Source organism: Catharus ustulatus, chromosome 7, assembly GCF_009819885.2.
Source record: "Catharus ustulatus isolate bCatUst1 chromosome 7, bCatUst1.pri.v2, whole genome shotgun sequence".
Taxonomy (NCBI): domain Eukaryota; kingdom Metazoa; phylum Chordata; class Aves; order Passeriformes; family Turdidae; genus Catharus; species Catharus ustulatus.
In genome coordinates this window covers 7,139,192-7,158,700 of record NC_046227.1, presented here as the reverse complement: position 1 = coordinate 7,158,700, position 19,509 = coordinate 7,139,192, and the positions used below count along the sequence as shown (strand labels likewise).

General features: G+C 37.8%; 1 protein-coding gene across 6 annotated transcripts in view; it reads right to left on the bottom strand.

The window, feature by feature from the left end:
* Positions 1–19,509, bottom strand: part of GULP1 (GULP PTB domain containing engulfment adaptor 1) — a 147,052-nt gene that overhangs the window by 25,542 nt on the left and 102,001 nt on the right. For all 6 annotated transcript variants that reach the window (XM_033064254.2, XM_033064256.2, XM_033064253.2 and 3 more), the window contains 5 exons: positions 16,491–16,562; positions 5,878–5,976; positions 3,593–3,730; positions 2,139–2,255; positions 1,715–1,807 (listed from right to left, as the gene is read on the bottom strand). In XM_033064254.2, the coding sequence (XP_032920145.1) occupies positions 1,715–1,807; positions 2,139–2,255; positions 3,593–3,730; positions 5,878–5,976; positions 16,491–16,562 (519 nt within the window). The remainder of the gene's footprint in view (positions 1–1,714; positions 1,808–2,138; positions 2,256–3,592; positions 3,731–5,877; positions 5,977–16,490; positions 16,563–19,509) is intronic.

Genomic DNA, 19,509 nt, shown 5'->3' with positions numbered 1-19,509 from the left:
GTGGTCAGGGAAGATCCAGCAGCTCCAAGAGTACAGAGAGCTCCAACCTCTGGGCATCCTGTTCCAGCACTCATCCTTTTATAGAAATCTTTTGTGTCAGAATGGATGCAGATGTTGAACAGGTTCTTAGGTGGCTCTTACTTCAATTTTAAGCATTTGTGACACAAAATATTTGGGGCTTTAATTGTAAATCTAAAGGAGTAAATAAAGCAATAAAATAAAAGTGCAAATTAATAGCCAACAGTGATTATTGAAATGAATGAATATCAATAATTACCAATATTCTATAGTTTTGTTGCAGCACAAGTGCTATTTAAACAATGTGCTTAATCACTGTGCCAATAGTAATTAACAATAAGCATCATCTAGGGAGAGCTTACAAGTGGTCAGCAAATTAATAAATTCAGATCTTAACTCTTTAACATGGAATGCAACATCATTGTCTTAAAAGACATAATAAACCATGAATGACTGGATATTTTGGGGGCATTAATAATAATTTTCCTTATTTTTTTGCTTAACAAAATTATACAGTTCTTTAATTTACATTCAATTTTAAAGAAAATAATTGATTGCAATGGATTTAAGAGCCTATTTATTTGCATTCAAGTATACATTTAGTTATTATATTCATAAATAAATACAAACTGCCATCCTGATTGAGGAAAATTAAAGATGAAAGAATTGACTAACTTGATATTAAATCTAGGATTAAAATTGATTACCTATCACTGAATGCTTCATAAGTGAGAAGACATTCATAATTTAAAATGTTCACTGTTGTGGTTACACAGTATTTATAATTTATGGTGCTCTCTCCTCTAAGTAGATTTCAGCAAAATGAAATGGCAGTGCCTCATGGGAACAACCATCTGATCAACACAGTGTACAGACACTACTGAAAAAGTGCCAGCACCACTGCAAATATGCTTGTACACTGCCCAGTTTTGAACATCCATTTAAGGGGAAATGGTGAACATTCAGGGCAGGAACTCCCTGGCACTCCAAAATGCACAGCTGAAAAGCAGTTCCTCTTGTTCTGAGATTTTGCTGCACAAACGTTAAAAAATTGTATTTATTTCCACAGCTGCCTAAAGCTGTACAGATGGAACACACTTGTAAAAAAGGGGGAATGACTAGGACCAGTCTGCAGTGCAACCTGCATTTTTGGAGGCTCTGCCTGGGTGTCAGGAAGTGCCAGCCAGTAATTTAAACAAGTTTCTGTCCTGACCATCTACAGGAACTGCAGAGCAGCTGGGATTTCCAGCGAGGAACCCAGCCTTGCTCCTCTCTTTCCCTACAACCCAGCAGTAGTTCCCAAGGCCTAATGACTGCTTGGCAGGCAGATTCTCAGCCACAGGTGACCATGTGCTTGTGACAAAGTTGTGAGGAGCTCCCAAGCAGCATTTAGGAACCAGATCCTTTCTGTGCAGAATGGTTCTTCACCCTCAGCTGGCACATTTGGATCCCTACTCGAGTGAGCATTTACTGTCCTTAGGAGCAACAAATAGGTATGGAAGGGCCACAGCTGGAGAGACTGCAATCTGCACTTCTGCTGGCTCAGAACATGCCACTGTTAATTCAACACTCCCTTCACCAGACGTGTTACTTGATCACTGCATGTTAATGGCAATCTCTAGGAAGAGCGCATCATGATTGTAAAGTGATTAGAAATAGAGTGACTTCAGGCACAAGAGTTATGTCATGTACTTACTGGAGATGCATGTACTTGTGTTATTCTTAACTGGTTTTCCAAATCTTGAACTTTATTTTTCAGTTCGGCATTTTCAGTTTCTAATTCTTGAATCTACAAAGCAAGCAGTTATTCAGCAGCTATTGGGATAGTCATGGATTTTAACAACAGCATCCACTGAGCACAAGTTTCATCAGAGATCTGATGATTTAGAATCAAGGTTTAACTCACTATCTGACTACAAAACAGAATTAAATTTCAGTAGCCTCTCTATTTCTGCCTTACTTTTTATTTTTCTTTCAGGATAGCAAAACATAAAATATTTTTTAACACTTTTTTCTTTTTTTTTTTTACCTTAGCAATCTGAGAATAATGCTGGAAATAATAAAAATAAAGCAGCATGTACTTTTATCTCTTAAAAAGAACAACATAGTTCAGAACTTACTCTTTTCTGTAAACCTGCAATTTGTTTCCTTGTTTCAACATCTTTTCCTCCGGATTCCAGAAATTTCCTGTAAGCTAAGTCAAACGCTTGACCAATTGTTAAAGTTATCTCTTCTGCCTTTACATAAAACATAAGACTGAAGTTAGTAAATTAGGAATATTTGCTGCAGCTCCTTTAATTTCAGAAGATCACAAAATACTTTATACCATGTATCATACCCAAAGGTGTGCCCCATCCACCATGAATGATGCCAACACTACAGAGCAGCATGACAAGCACCCTTTAGCAAAATGCCTTGGCAAAATGCTATGAAAGAATGTAAAAACACTTTGGATAAAGAAAGGAGACTAGACAGTACAAATCATGTCTTCAATTTCCATAAACACAGATACCATACTGCACCATGGCTTCTCCTGGTGATTTCTGAAGCAAATACAGCTGTTCAATCATTAAATAAGGTCTTTTAGATTAATGAAATGTTTCCATGCCAATGGATTTTTTGACCCTTATTGATTTTAAATCTGGATTTCAACACTTATTTTTGTGAGTACTAGAAAAGTTCACTCAGAATACTGCAGACAATCTGCCCAATTATTTCCAACTACATACATCCAGAAAAAAAAAAACCCCAGAAATTGCATTTGTATGTGAAAAGTATAACAATTTACTAGTCTATGCTGATTCATATCCTGTGTTATGATGTTTTTATATAGTCAATGCAGACTACCTAAGTCAAAAATGATGGGGGTAAAATAAGCCTACAGGAAGCTGATGGAGGACACCAAAGTTTCAGAAACAAGTGATGCCAAAGCAGGACCAATAAAAGGTGAACATATGGATACACCACTTGCTTAGAACTTTAGCAGAGAAAGTAAACATAGTAAGGAATAACTGCTCTGTCTCAGACACCAGAGCATGTCAGTGCTTGGTGCAATGAGCTGTCTGGGAAAGCTCTGTGGTGTTAAACTTGAGAGATGTGGCAGGGAAAGGGGTGGACAAAGAAGGGAAAACCTTGCTGTGATAAAATAATTTTAAAAACCCAAAAACCAAAAAACACACAAAACCCCCAACACTAAAACCAGAGACAGACATCAGCAGAAAAGCCTGGAAGGGTATGTCAGTCCCAGAGTTGCAGTAATCTTTGCAAACAGCTGTGCAAATATCTCAAGCCTGGTGGGATGGAGTCTTTTCTCTAAGAGCACTGCAGTTCCTTCCCCCAGGATGTTGAGCTGGGCAATAAGAGAAATTATCCCAGAAAAACACCTCAGATCACTAAAGGAAGTGACTCTTCCTTAATTCAACCCATCTAAATTGCAAGACACTATACTGGCATGAGAAACTGAGTCCCAGCTAAAAGGCAGGCTGTTGATGATTAACCATTCCCACCTCACTGCAGGGCAGACCCATCAGCAGCACAGTGATCTCCAGCCCTGCAGAGCCTCCCGTGTACTTACACACTTCTCACTGTCAAACACATAGCACAGGTGCTTATTGGATTCTGAGTCTTTGCATATGAAAGTAAATATTCTCTTGTCAGTTTTGTCATCAGCACAAAAGGATATCCTGTGAAGCTGACAGTTGTGCTGGACCTCCTGCAAACAAACAGAAAGATAGTTTTTAAGAAATGACTGCACTCATTTAGTATAAAGATACACAAAGGAAAGCACTGGATTTCCTCATAAAAGCAGACAAGCTGCAGTAGTGTTTTTCAATGTCTCTTATTGCACATTAGAGCACCCAAAAATGGACTTAGAGTGTAATAGAAGTTAAACTCATCTCTGAAAAAAAAAAGCTCCTGTTTTTACTGAACATAAACAGGAAGTTTTTATTTGGACAGCATCTATCTGGAAGTGTTTATTTGGATAGTAATTTCTGTTCCAGAAAATTGATTTTATTGTTGCCTTGTATCCCTCTGCAATTTATTTAAGGCCTGATTATGTAAAATAATCTGTTCTTTTTCCAGGTGCACAACATCTTTAAATTTCATCATCTCCCAAGATTTGTTAAAATGGATTTACTGAAATGAGTCCTTACTTTGCCACATTAAATACAGAAAACAGAAGCAAAATGCCTTTGCTAAGCAAATAAAGAGAAATAAATCGGACATACAAATACTTGTTTACTTGAGATGCCACCTAAGCAGTTTTTAAACAATATTTGTATATTTTTGCTACTACATTTAATTTTCCATTAAAAAGCAAGTCCCAGCTATTTAAAAAGTTGCAACAGCAATGCTCTTCAGCTGACAGAGCTTGACTAGACTGAATTAAGCTATCTCAACTATTTTTTTTGTTGTTTTTCTTCAACAAGTCTCTTCTTGGTATTTTATTTTATTTGGCTTATTACATGGGAAAGCAGTATTTGCTTTAAAGGAAAATATGTCGTCTAGATGTGAACTATTATCTATTAAAAAAAGAAAATCTCTCTGCAGCACTGGAGTTCCCAGCTTGCTGTAAGGCCATAAACAAGGCCATGCCCTCTCTGCACAAAACCACATAGCCAAAAAATGCACCCTACAGGCAATCCTGTCCCCTTACCCCAAGTGAGTTCATTTTCTCAGTCTTTATAGCTGTTCTGAGTATTCTATTTCTCCCATGTCTCAAATCTCTGTCCTGTGGTAGCTCTTTAACACACAGCAATAATAACTTGTGATTGCCCTGGCACTAGGAGGTTTATAGATCCATATAATTATTTTTTATCATTGAAAGACAGAGTCACTCTTCTGTAATCCTTTTTTGAGTGCCAGGCTCTGATATATAAGCTGGCTTCTTGTTCCTACTGCCATTAATAGTCACTATGTGACTAAAACCCAATATTCCTCTGTAACATACTGAAGTGCTTTGTTTCAAAAACACACTGCAAGAAAGACTTTAGTGTTGATAACATGAAATTGAATTTCCTAAAGCATTTATAACCTGTGCAAAAAGAAGGAAAAAGCCATTGAAATTAACATGCAGCTGCAAGAGCCTAAGTGGGGGAGATAAAAAGACTGCTCAAGATTACTACTTGAATTGCAATAACAACATTGCTAAGAGATTAGAATGATCCTACTCCCCCAGGAACATATATCCCACAGCTTCCTGTTAATCTCTGCAGGAAGGCTAAGATCATCTGGCATTTCAAACTCTTATTTTTGCCAGGATATGGGGTTTAGCACCCCTGTCTGCCCTAAAGCACAAGGAAGATGCAAAAACTCCAATTAAAGTTGACATGGATATTTCTTGTCCCCTCTGCTTCTGTATGAACTGTTGAGTTCCGGCTGTGTAAAAAGTCTGAAGCAAAAATGAGCTGCAAGCATCTTTAGCATTGAACTGCAGCCACCATCTGAGAAAAGGCACTGCCACTGTCTGAATGCAGAAATTACTCCACAATTCACAAGCAGGAACAAAAGACTCTACCAAATTCAATACCCAACATAAAAATGGAAATGATTTTATCATTTTATCATTTATTTAGCTCATTGTTTTCACCTTCCTCAAAGTTAAAAGTCCTGCTGTGAAAGGATTAAAAAACTTGAATGCCACATTAGCTACAGTGTGCTTTCAGGACTACCATGCACCTTCCTGGGAAGATGTCACCCAGGTGCTGTAACAAAACATGGTATTTGAGAGGATTTTCTCCATCAACAGAATGGCTTTTGTTATGATACTTAAAAAAATACAAACCAATGAAAACCTTAAAATCTGTGAAACAAATATTTACTAGTTCAGCATGCAAAAAACCCATGTAAGTTTCTTACCTTTGTTTTTGGATCTAGAATTTTTACACCATAGATTGAGATTTGTAACTCAACTTTGGGTGTCTTTTGGCCTTCAGATTTCTTGATATGCCTTGCAAACTGAAACACAAAAAATACAATAGAAACCACATTAGTAGTAAGTTAGTTTTTATTAATTCTCATTTTCTCTCAACTCCCTCTACCTGAAGTTGTTTCATTCCTTCTTCAATAAGCTTCCCATAAACAATACCAACTATTCCAAGTGTTTCAGTTGGGTACAGACCAGAATTTCTAACTGCACACTACAGAATGGTCCTAAAATTCGGGAAGTATTTTAAAATTACATAGCATGTTTCCCTGAAACTTTTATCTGTTTTTTATGCACTTAATTGAAGCTTCTGCATGAATTTTTTCTGATAGCAGTTTTCAGTTTAGCAGCTGCCTGGTTGTTGAGCAAGGAGCATCAGTGTATTTTCCACACCCCACTATTTCTAAACTCACTTCCATACTCATACATTGAGGGTACTTCCAGATGTTCCTTTAAGATATTCTGTCAGTTGTTTTAAACAGGGTCAGCTTGAAAGCACTGCAGTTATCAACACCTAAGAAGAACTTTATCTATTTTATTCTCAGAATTTATCTGCCTGCAGCTCACTAGATGATGGTTAGACAGTACTTTATATGACTGGGTTGAGTGATTAGTCCTATTCCATACATTTTCCATCCTTTTGTATCTCCTTTTCTAGACTTACCTTTCTCTCACGAACACTGCCTATAAAGTCATCACAGTGTCTCAAATTTGTCCTGCATGACAGTTAAGAAGAGCCTTAAATCCAGGTATCTTTCCTAGCAAATATATGTGATTGCTCCATATTTTGCTTTGTTACTAGAGCAAAATGTTGCCCTTTTACTCTTAAATCTTTGCCTGGAATAACATTTTCAAATGCATGAATAAGGATGACGATCCACTTAAAGCCAGAAGTTAGAGAGTCTGCTTCTGAGCCCTATGTTTGAACACATGATGCTCAACATTCTCATTCAAGAATAAACTGGATGTGTAATTCCCCATTGGTATCAGTACCAATACTCTGTGTGTCAGAACTCAGAGAGGACAATGGCTTTTAGTGCCATCAAGAATCTACCATCAACCCTTGGCATCACCCTATCAGACCTGGAACACACAAGCATGAATTCCCTTGTGATTGTGAAGCAGCCAACTGATACCTCTCCTACAAATCCTTAAATCTCTGATTACAAGTAATTATTCATTTAAGTGATATTTCAGGGTTTGGATTTTTGCTCTGATCCTTTTCCAGCTTGGAAAATCATCCCATAACACAAGTGCTTTACACAAGATGACTGTCAATCTCTTTTATTTCATTTTGCTTACAGGCAGCTTCATTCATGGTAAATTATTAACTAATTTGGAGAACCACCCTAAAAGCACAAAATGAATCTCTTTTTCCCTTCCTCCCAATTTCATTCCTCATTTTGAATACATACTTATTGGACTTTTAATAGCTAAACATTAATTTATAATTAATCCTATTAACTTCACACAGTAACAGGACTTACCCAGACACTTCCTTACTGATTAATGCACTCCAATAGCAGATAAGTATCACACACTTAGCAAAACAAACACCACCCTCATACCCCAAAAACCCCCAAACAACTATCCCCCATCGAAGCCACTCTGTGCCATGCACATAAAAACCTCTTAAATATAAATACGTATTTTGCATTTCCACATCTTTAACTGCTACAGTCACTGGCCAAATATTTTATAAAGGTGCATTTACATATTTTATATGTTTATTTTATACAGGATTACATACTAGTGAAAACCAATTAGTTGAGAGTCAAGTAAACAATTTCTAGTTCTGCCTCTTCAGCATCAAGTGTATGCCTCTTGCAACACATCCTTTTTCCCATCTGCATGTTTAACTTCAACCCCATGTCTTGCTCTATACACTTTTAATACACAGTAATCCTGGTATTTTTATTAAGGTGTGCCATTTCAGATGCATTTTTTAATTTTTTAAAAAGACATTTTCTAGAACATAAAATTTTAAAAATCCTAGTTGCTGTTTTACAGCATTTTGGCCAATGACAGCTGTTGACTTCAAAGGACAATTAAAATTTACTACAGAGAAAAAATATATTTTTTAAATTAAAAAAATCACTAATTAAACCACAAAATCTGTCATAGATTTTATACTGCAAATTTAGCCTTCTAAGTCTGTGCTTAAAGAGGAAAAAGACAGGGCAACCATTGCTTTATTGCCACAGATTTATTTTTTCCAGGCCAAATATAAAACTTAGAGTGTCTTCAGATAATTTTCAGATCATGCATTTATTCATTAGATGCTCCACCAGCTTTCCTCTCTGATTTGCAATTTCCTGATGTCCCTTCATTGGGTGGGACTTCGAGGATGTGTGTGATTCCTTTTCTCAGTACTCTGCACTTTGCCAGGTTAAATGGAATCACTACAAAACCCGAAGATCACCTGGACAGTTTGGACATCTCAATTCCCAATGGTGCCAGAAAGACATGCATGGAACAGATAACCCTGGGGCACAAGTCACCTTGAAACAGCCTGGAACAAATCTTGACCTTTGGGAAATGTCCCTCTGCAAACAAGCCATGCACAAGTATTTCTGTGCAGTAGTGAAGAGAAAGCACAAATCATATTTGATTTTACTGCATTAAACTCCTGGTATGTATTGAGAATGATGATAGAATGCTTGATTTTCCAACAGCAAGCATCTCAGAGTCTCAAGCAACAGCTACAACATGAAAAAGTTGTACTTTTTAAAGGAAGTTTTAAAGAAAAAGGTTTTAAAGTAAATTATGTTAATAACTTGCACAAGTTTCAGAGCAGCTGGCCAAAGCTTGCTCCAAGTAGTCAAGAAGACTTACAACACTGAGGAAGTTCCAGAAGGCAGTTCTGTGCCAATTCTAAAAAAAGGGTGAACAAACTGACCCTACCACGTCTCCACTCTCAAAAAGCACAAACCCAGTTCAAGAACTACAGAGTGAGATGGAATTAATGATGACCAAGATTTTACAAAAATGCAGCTTGTCCAAGTAGACAAAGCATCTGCATTTTGTATGCCATTATATTTAAGAAAATGAAGCAATAGAAAGAAAGTATGAGTTAAGTTAGTGACATTAGTCTCCAGATGTAGCTATAAACAGGAAATTGTCATTGGGAAGATATGTTTCTAATGTATTCCAGCAGGGTTTATTTCTTAAGCATGACATTATTGAACAATGACCAGGAGAAAAATAATTACTGATAAAATCCGCAGGCAGAAAAAATAAAATGGGGAAAAAAAAGGGGAGAAAACTAATGATCTGTAATCTAAAATGGTTACAGAGGAAGCTTGCAGAGCACAAAGACTGATGAAGGAGCAAATAACAGAGAGAGCCCTCATCAACCAGAACACCACAGACTGTTATCCCAACAGAGCCTGCTGCTTTCCTACACGAAATCCTGCAAATCCCACATGTGACAACAAACTTTGGTCCTTGGGAGACTACCCTGTGAGAATGGAAGAATGAAAGCTTGATAACATGGTGAGGCTTCCACTAACAGAGGACCTTCTCATGAAACCAAAACTGGGAAGGTATTTCAAACATGACAACAGTGGCTGCACTTCATCGGCTGTTTGTGGGAAAACACTCAAATGTTGTCTGTGAAGGGCTTCAAATGCAGAAGGATGTTGACAAAATAGAAAAAAAAATAATCACAGGACAGTTTCCATAAAATCAAAGCCAGGCCAATGGTGAAAGAAAGCAATCACAAAAGAACCCCTTCCATACAGACATCCAGAAAAATGAGTTTTTTAATCAAAGGTTTACTTGGTATGGACAGTGAACAGCACACAAAGATTAATTCAGAAAATCTGTGGCAGCTCCTTTCTTAGCATTTTTCCTGCCCACTGCCCTGTGCAATAACAGATAACACATAGATACTGATCAGCAATTTCTTTTCTATCTGACATTTTCCAGAATGCCACATTCAGCTACCTCCCAAACTTGTGCAGGGTTTGAACAGTACATCCCACCACTGAGTCAGGTATCAAGAACTTACTCTTTTATTTATTTCTAAGTCATTCCTTCTAGCTAAAGAAGGGACCAAGGGACCTCTGGACCTGGGAGATGTACAAATATATTTTCCTATCAGCACACATTTGAAGCCTAGTAATATTTGTATCTCACACAGTAACAAGATTATTTAAGAGGGTAAAAATCTGCAGCCTCCCATTGGCATCAAAATGGAAAATGATATAAAATTATAATGAATCACAGCACGGATTGGGAAGAGACACAGCGGGCCAAATTCTTCAACTGTGAGTTTATACATATAATTTTCTCATGCACGAATCCCAGGTTTCGTCCAGCTCAGTGGGATGGGCTAGTTTGTGTTCAACTACTTCAGAATTAACATTATATTTTCATTGCATTTTTAGGGAAAGGAACAGATATAAATAAACTTATTTTCTATGGTTTAACTTAGTTTTAAAAATAAAGAAAAACTATCCATATCTTTTGTACAGTAATTTCACGATTATAAGCCGCACTGAATATAAGCCGCACTTCTGGGTTTCAGCAACTTTTCATTTTTTGTCCATATATAAGCCGCACCTGATTATAAGCCGCATGTTACAATACAGAGTGTGATAAAAGGTATCTGTTCTATCACCATCTGTTGAGGGTGGGGACAGTGATCCTTATCTCAATGGCAGATATTCTGCTAATGGGCCATCCACTGAAACCAGGCAGGGCATTGTTCTTTATCTTTTCACAACCCATCCTTCCTCCAGCCAGTCATTTTCTGCTAATGGCCATTGAGTCCCACTGTGTGACTGATAAAATTACTGCATCCAATTGAAAGTTGCTCCAGCCAGGGGGAAGAGCCCAACATTTCTTACCAAGATAAAAACAAAGGGTTTGGGACACTAAGGGAGCCCCTTTCTCCACTGGACTCCAGAGAAAAACCGGATTTTTCCACATCACCACTGGACCTCCAGAGGGAAATTGCACCTTGTACAGGAGCACTGCTCCAACTGAATCACATCTGTCATTGCAGGAGGATGCAGCCACCATTTAATGGGACTGCTACCAACACCCTGCCTGACGGGGTGTCAGGTTGTACTCCGACTTCGTCAGGGTTTGCAGTTTGTTTCTTTGTAGTACTGTATTTCTATTTTAATTTCCCTAGTAAAGAACTGTTATTCCTAATTCCCATATTTTTTGCCTGAGAGCCCCTGGATTTCAAAATTATAATAATTTGGAGGGAGGGGGGTTTGCATTCTCCATTTCAAAGAGAAGTTCCTGCCTTTCTCAGCAGACACCTGTCCTCCAAACTAAAACAGCAACTTTTTGTTCTTTGTCCATATATAAGCCGCACCTGATTATAAGCCGCACTTTGGATTCGGACCAAAATTTTAGTCAAAATGGTGCGGCTTATAATCGTGAAATTACTGTAATTTATCACAGCAGCAGGGGAAAATGAATACTCTAAGAGCCTTATTAAAATCAAATCTGATATGTTTCAGCATCAAATCTTAGCAAACCACAATCAGCAAAAATGCCATGAGAAAAAACATCAGTTTTTCAAGACAGCTAGGAACTGGAGCTAAAGAATTAACTGTGAAGACTAATTATGTCTATATATCTATAAATCAATTCAAGCCATGCAATCAAAATTACGTGCTTCTCTTTAATATTTACACCTCCTTGCATGATTCAAGATTCAATTAAAAATAGTTAAGACATCAAAAGGGAGATGTTCCTGCAATTTGGGTACTAATCTTCACCCCAGGGAAGAGAGGTTCAACGCCTTCAGTTAATGCAGGTGACCAGTGACAAATCAGACATTGCACTTCACACCTTAGAGCCCTGGCTTAGGGCAGGGTCATTGGATAAGCTGGAAAACAGCTTTGTAACCTGTCTTGGAGAAGATGCTTTTCCTCCTTTTTTTTGTTACAACATTCATTACAAGGAAACATGCAGTGCCTTCATATCACCTAATTGGTCATGTTATGGTCCAAACTCTCATGGACATTTGATTTGGGCATGATGAAATTATGGCTTCTGAAAAATAGCTGTCAAGAGGAGAAAAAGGGTGAAAAGGCCACTGATATGCAAAATTCAATCTCTCAGTAAACATATGGGTAGGGAAAAAGCCATCCAGAAGTGTATTTCTGTGGAATAGGTTGTATTTTATTTTCCAGACACACACTGGACTGAGAGGAAGGTTATCCATCTATTATCCACAGTGTAGAAGACAATACAGTGCAGTCTTTTTCCCATCTCTCAGCTCCTGACAGATTTTTTTTGTGTTTTATTTGGGGTGGGCTGCTTTGTTGTTGGTGTTTTGAGACCTTTTGGTTATTTTGTCTGGTGGCACAGAGTTTTGGGGATTTGTTGGAGATTTTTATTTTTTTTTTTTTTGGGGGGTGGCAGGGAGGGTCAGGATTTAATTTTAGGTTTTTTGAGAGGCAGGGTAAACAGGTATTTTCTTATTCAGCTTTTTTCATTTCACTTGTTTCAGTGTTCAGGATGTCCTTGACTGGTCCTGTACCACAAATTCCACTTTCTGCAGTACTTCAAAGAGAGCAGTCATGGCTGGAAGGCTTGGCTGCAAATCTCTTTATCTCAATATTAAAAGCTTCTCTGTACTCCACCCTCCTCTGTCCTTTGAACAACAAATGAAACTGAGCTTTAGCACAGAAGGGAGCTCAGAACAATATCCATGGACGGTCCTTTAAGGACAGCAGCAGGACAGCATCTCTGCATGGGTGGAAGCGTGTGAACGAGCACTCTTCACTTTGTGTACCCTTAGAGGTCAAGGACATGATGAAAACTTCAAGTTGTTTCAAAGTGATTCATTCTATTTGCATTTTGTCTGGACATCTCCACTTACAGGAGAAAAGTAGAAAATAAAAAAGATAATGAATTAAAGCTGGGTAAGCGAGCAGCCTTAAGTTTGGCCCTGACAAAAACATCCCTTGGAAAACTGCAGAAGAAACAGCCCAAAACTCAGGTGGTTATTCTGGTTTCTCCTTAAGGTTCCTCCATGCAGCTTTCTTACCACTGCTCTGGTTATGGTGCCCCTTCCACATGTCATGCTGCTCTTTAAACCTGTTCCCATCCCTGGTAACCCTTCTGGCACTTTATAAGAAGGATCAAATTTATTCTTACAGTCTGATCAACAAGTTAAAAACTTCATTAATCAAAGAAAGTAATAATTTCACTTAAAATAAAGTGTGACAACATGTAGACGTTTGAGTACCATAGGCATGTTTGGATACAGCATCTGGGTGCCATGTGCTTTAGTTTTTGTTTCATTCTAGAAATAAGTTTGACTAGAAAGCTTGAAGGAAAACTATTTTGATAATAGTACACCTCACCTTACAAATAAATAAACACATTGTAAAACAGTGTTCAAGTTCCTTCTTCCTCCTCCAATAAAGCTCCAAGCACTTGGAAAACACAAGGGGAAATCCCACCTAGATAAAACCATTGGAGAATCCTCTAGAAAAATTAAACAGAGTTGTTTGAAGAAAGCCTATCTTCTAATTTCAATTGTCCCAGAAAAACTGTCAAACAAATATAAGTTGTATTTGAGATAAAAGTGGAATGAAGCCTCAAAAAAAAAGCTTGTCCAAGATATTTTGTGTTTCTGTAGAACATCAGCTCCATCTGCTGGGAAAAATCAGTTTGTGGAATGTCAGCTGCAGTTTCTGTGCTGGGCAACCCAAATCTTTGTGCTGAGTTAAGGGCTTTTGATTTAGAGTAGTAAACAGTTGTATATCAAATCTTGACTCTGACAGTTTGGTGACATGAGGGCTTTAAGAAAAATGCTTTCTGGTGGCTGTGTTTCATGGTCTGTCTATCACTGGAAGCACATGACCTCAAAAGCTTATTAGAGGGATGCATGTCACTTGTAAAAATAGCTCTAAACATTAGGAAAGTGTCAGTTGATTTTCTGCTAGCTATTAATTTTAATTAAAACTAAATTATGATTAATAACACAGCAATTAAAAGCAAATGCAGCTAATTCAAAAATATAAATATGGCATGAGAAGCTACATGGTCTTTGAAAAACTCTACTACCCCCAAGCTACTTTATATTTCTTCAATATTTCGTTCAATATGACAGTTTTTCAAACTGTTTTAATTGCTTAACAATTTTCAATTAGCATTCTGTAAAAACAAGCTACAGATGTGTGTTTAATAAAAAAAAATCCAGTACCTCCAGGCTTCTCTTCAAAGACTACAGATGCACAATGTAAGTCAGTCTTCAAATGAGTATTCAATTAATTGGGGATTATTTAAAAAAAAGTGTTTTCATTGCTCTCTGAATTCTGTTCCAAGATTTTTCAAGTCCTTCTGAAAACCATCTTTATTTACTTTGGAAGTTCTCTAATAAACTTGTGATTATGTAAGATCACATGCAATACTTGATATCTAAACTCCAAAATTCCACATTTGAAGAAAATAATGTGATTCTGGCAGCAACTATTTAGAGTTCTATCTCCAAGGTGGTTTACTTAGGGAATGTGTGTAGAAAGTTAGAGCAGGTATCTACACATTCCAGTGACACCATAAACACCTACACAACATTTCTGGCTCTGCCCACACTTCTGAGGGCAGTCATTTGAAATACTTTTTGGACTTGCCCTCAGAGGAAACTATTTCCATGTGTGAAATCACAGAACCCAACACATATGGCCGGTGGTGTCTCAGGAGTTGGAGACAACCACCAGTGTATGTTAAAAGTCTCAATGTCCCCGCCTGAGCACCAGAGAAAAAGTCAGGAGTCATCTTCTGTGGTTTCCAGAGGTTGTTTATTTTATCTAATCTAAGAAGATCTTGCCTTGACCAGCCAAGGTCTGCTCAGCAGGTCAGTCCTAGGCACACTGCCCACCTTCAGGGTGGTATTATCTCTTTATACTATAAACTATGTAACATTATTTACAATTATCTTCCAATACCTATCACTTATATTGTACAGTCTAGTTCTACTCTACAGCAATGTAAAAGTGCCAACTCACCCAAAAGATGGATGTTAGGAAGAAGGAGAAAGAAGGACAGAACACACCCAGGTTCCTCCATCTTGACCCTAGACCCCTATTCTAAAAGATCTTAAAATTCTACTTTTTCACCTTTTGATAAACTAACTTATACTCTACTTATTTTTTGTGGCTTGTGACTCTTAATGCAGAGGTGGTAATTTTTCCCAGGGGCTAAAATCAAAGGCACAGGGGTCTTGGGCTCTGTGCCAAAGCTTCTGAGTCCCTGTCAGGGTCTCAAGTCATCCAGGGCATCCAGAGGGATGTCCTGGGTTCCTACAAACGCACTCAAAGCCTCCTCCAGGGATCAGTGAGAGCCCAGGCCAACCTGGGGTTCCACCAGTGAGACAGACACTCAGCATTTGGTTTACACACGAGTCCAATAAAACACCATTAAAACAGAAGCAAAGCTGCTCCGTAGCAAGATGTCACTGTGACAGATTTCTGCACAGAACTAACTTCACTAGGGGTACTGGAATTTTATAAAGACACAAGGTGCACACAAACCCAAACATTTTGTTTCCACTGACAGAATGCTGCAATGCTTAAAAGGGCTCAAAATTAGCCTAAAACTTGAAAACGACTAGGCAATAATGACCCTGACAACTGCAGCACAATAAAGTCTTTTTGGCACAAAACACTCTAAGAATCAATTAAATCAATCATTAAAGGCAGCTGTACTATTTTGGTGGAGTGAAAGAAATAGCAAAGAATGTGTTTCAATACCTTGATAAGGTTACTGGTCCATCTCATAAAGATGGCTTTCTCCAGGGAAAATTGAGCCTTAAAAGTTGAGCTACACGAGCAACCTCATGTTTCCTTTCTGCATTTCTTTAGCATGGTAATAACACAATTTTCTCAATATTGACTCCCCACATTTCTTGCCCATTTCCAAGGAACTTGTTTAATTGAATAATGAAAAACCTGTGAAAAAGTTAAGAAAAATGCAATAGCAGGGAGAAAGATTTCTACATCTAGATAAACTGAAGGGCCAATAGCTCAGAGCAGCTAAGCATGAAACAGTGCAATTCCACAGGAACAAGGCAGTGGAACGGAACAAACCGCATTCCCTGCCCCAGCTCAGTGACTGAAGAGCTCTGAGCTCACCAGCCCTCTCAAAGCCACGTTAAGTGAAAACAACCCTCAACAAGTCATTGCACTTGGATAATTTCAGTTGTCCACCAAGTCCCTTGGTGCCCAAGCACATGTAACCAAGAGGAAATTGCAAAAGTCTGATTTTCTCAGTTTTAAAACAAATTCTTGCTACCTCCATTTGTATTAATGAAGCCCTAAAAACCCCAAAGAAGCAGCATACCCATAGAAGTACATTAACTTTATAATTATTTCTGAATAATTGCATAATCCGCAAGACAACTAAATATTGTATACAGCAGAACACCTGACCATACAGACATAAAGAAGAGCCTGTACTCTAAAGAGATGAGTAAAAGCAAGTACTTCTAGAGCCAGTGAATGCACCTAGAGAACCTGGGTGAAAAGACGTTAAGAGTACATTCCATTTGTGTTTCATTAAAAATTCTTACCTTTAATTTTCTAACAGCATCTCTTACAACTTCTGTGCCTTTGGGCTGCTCCACTTCTGTACTGCCTAGAAACTGAAAAGATGAGCAGTAAGTTATGCATTTAAAGACCTAATCAACTTGAATCATCTTATTTTCCAATTATTTTCAAACAGCATTTTCAAAATGCAATTGTTTCAGTAGTTGATAAATAAAAAACCTTCACATAGCTATTTCTAATCAAGAAAATAAGAATTAAATTCTGTACTAATACTAGCATTATCAAAACTGACTTTAAAAACACCATCCTATACAAATCTGTAAATTAGCAGTTTGAGTACCTTTTTCCACAGGGAAGTTACCACTTTGGTAATAACTCTTTCATAGAAAATAATGGAAAAATGCATACAAAATACAGGTGTGGAATATACTTTCCACAAATTGACACAAGCCAATAATTTGGACTATGTCACTAAAACATTAATAAAAGATAAATGAAAAGAACTGATTTTCCTCTTAGAGCTGCTTGACATAGTAACCTCACAGATTTAAAGGAACTAGGCTCCAGCTTATGCAAAACAAGAATCATATTCAAGTAGCTTCTATTACAATTCATATTTTTGCCAAGTAAGGTTTTGATAAAAACCAAACAGATGTCTTCTAATGTATAATGTTGTATAGTGACCATATTTATTTTTACACTGACATTCTTTTATTTTCTGTACAGTCACATTTGCCTTTACTGCACTGTTAGAAAAGGTTTGACAATCCTGCCTGAAACCCATCTGTAATACACTAATTGATTTTCTATTGCCCAATTTTCAGACTGAAGTACAGTTAAGTCACACCATATGCATGTATATGCTGAAATAATGCTAGGGGGAAAAAAAACAGCAACCCCTCCTTTTTTTCCCAAAGTACAGTCTTCTCTGTACCATGACCCACAGAGACACGTACAATTCTTAAATCCCAGCTATTTTGAAAAGAATTTAAATTTGCCAAGATACAGACAATTTAAACAGACTAACTCTGAAGTGTTCAGTTCTATTAAACCTTCCAAACATGTTTAGTGTAGCCAGTGCACTCAAGGTACTCCTGCAAAGAAACTGTGCAGCTCCATCAGTAATGAAGCCCCATTAGACATTTGCTACTGCCTCTGAAATATGATGTGCCACCCTGAAAACAACTGTGTGGAAATCAAAACACCATGCATATCTACTGGCAATATTCTCTACTATTAGAACCCTCCAGCCAGGAGTCTGAGGGTTTGGAATAACAGAGTAGAAGGCTCTGCTACTGATTTCATGTCTTTCATGCAACATCTCTGATGACTTAAGGCTGAGGGGGTGATCTTGCCTAGAAAAGTGATAGCTGCACAAAATGCATATAGAGAAGGAAGAATTATCTTGGACATGATGGACACTGCATGTGGCAGAGACAGAAAGGGAAAGATGAGTGAATATATGTGAGCAAAAAAACTCCAAACCAGTAGGTAAGATCAGATGAGAGTCTAAGAGGAAGGTTGAAACACCAGCATTACCAGATACCTGCACACAACCATACTTATATGCACCACACCTGGCAGAAATACCATTGCTGTAAGTTTGTGAGCAGCTCAAAGTACATGATATACAGAGCAGGAATCCTGCAGAAACACAGGAAACAAGAGCTGCAGGTGTGGACAAGGCTCAATGAGCAGAGCACAGGTCACTGCTGCCCCTGCAGAAGCTGCCAGCTGAGACAGATGCTTCATCCATGGTTGTTTCCTAATCCTTGTGCTGTTTTCAGACTGGCAGTACCAGCATCAGTGTAAGCAGCCCAGTATTCTAAATACAGATTTAGGGCCAGGCCTCAGGTGGAACTGGGTCATTCACACAACAAGATGCTCCAGGTTATGCTGCCATGCCTGCAGCTGCTTCTCCAGAAGGGCACAGGGCTGCCCTACATCTTTTATTTACTTACTTCCATCCAGATGGCTGAGCTCTGATAAAGCAAAGAAAGAAACAGTCATTTCCCCATAACTCTCCTCCCAGCTCTCTGCTTCACAATCCCAGAAGGATGAAGGTATCTGCTGTATACAGTAAATCCCAGCAGCAGACCAATCTTTCCACAAACAGTATCTTCCACAAATACAGTTTTCCCAGAGGCTTGTACCTCATGCTAATTCACATTACTGCCTCAGAAAATACAAGTATCAAATTAAGCTTCTACCACAGCTGGGGAGTCTGTTAAATGTCACTGAATTTTAAAGCTTATAGTAATGTTCCCCAAACCAGAAATTACCATTTATGATCATAGAGGGGAGGAAGAAGTAGATTTCTAAACAGAAAGATGAACTGCTGAAAGCACTTCAAAAGACTGACAAAACCTGAAGAAAAACACATTATGTTTGCTCAGTAAGTTACAAAAGAAATAAACAACCAAGACTCAGAATACAGAAACACCATGAGCCGTACATCAGCATTTATGGGACATAACCTACCAGAATTCCATAAGCCATTCACTCTCTTCCAGATGAGTGTTGGTTTTGACATTAAGCATCCCCACTGCAATTTATATTGCTCTCAGCAGTTTTGAACTGAATGTGGAATTCAAGCTTGTGCATAATAAATTATTAAGCATAGGAAAAAATAATAAGACATTTAATCCAGATACGCAAAGAAGGTTTGTAGTTTAAGTGCTAATACCAAGAAAATTTACAAGGCTGTACTACGGATTGCAGTGTTTTTGTCTATTTCTAACTCTTTTAATTGCAATTGTACTTTTTTAAAATTCAGGTATGTTCAAATTGCTTACACATTTCACGCTTGACCTCCCTTCTTGATTTCCTAATAAGAGCAATAAAAAGAAAACTAGTAATTAAGGGGAGATATTCTGAACATTTGTATTAATTGGACTGTTCTGTTTGGGGAAAAACATAGACAGAATTCCAGACCAGGACAGGTTTGTAACAAAAGAATGACTATGCAATAAAGGCTTAACAAACAGCTAACATTTTAATGAGAGGGTTTTATTGCTTGCTTTTTCATCTGCTCTGTACCTT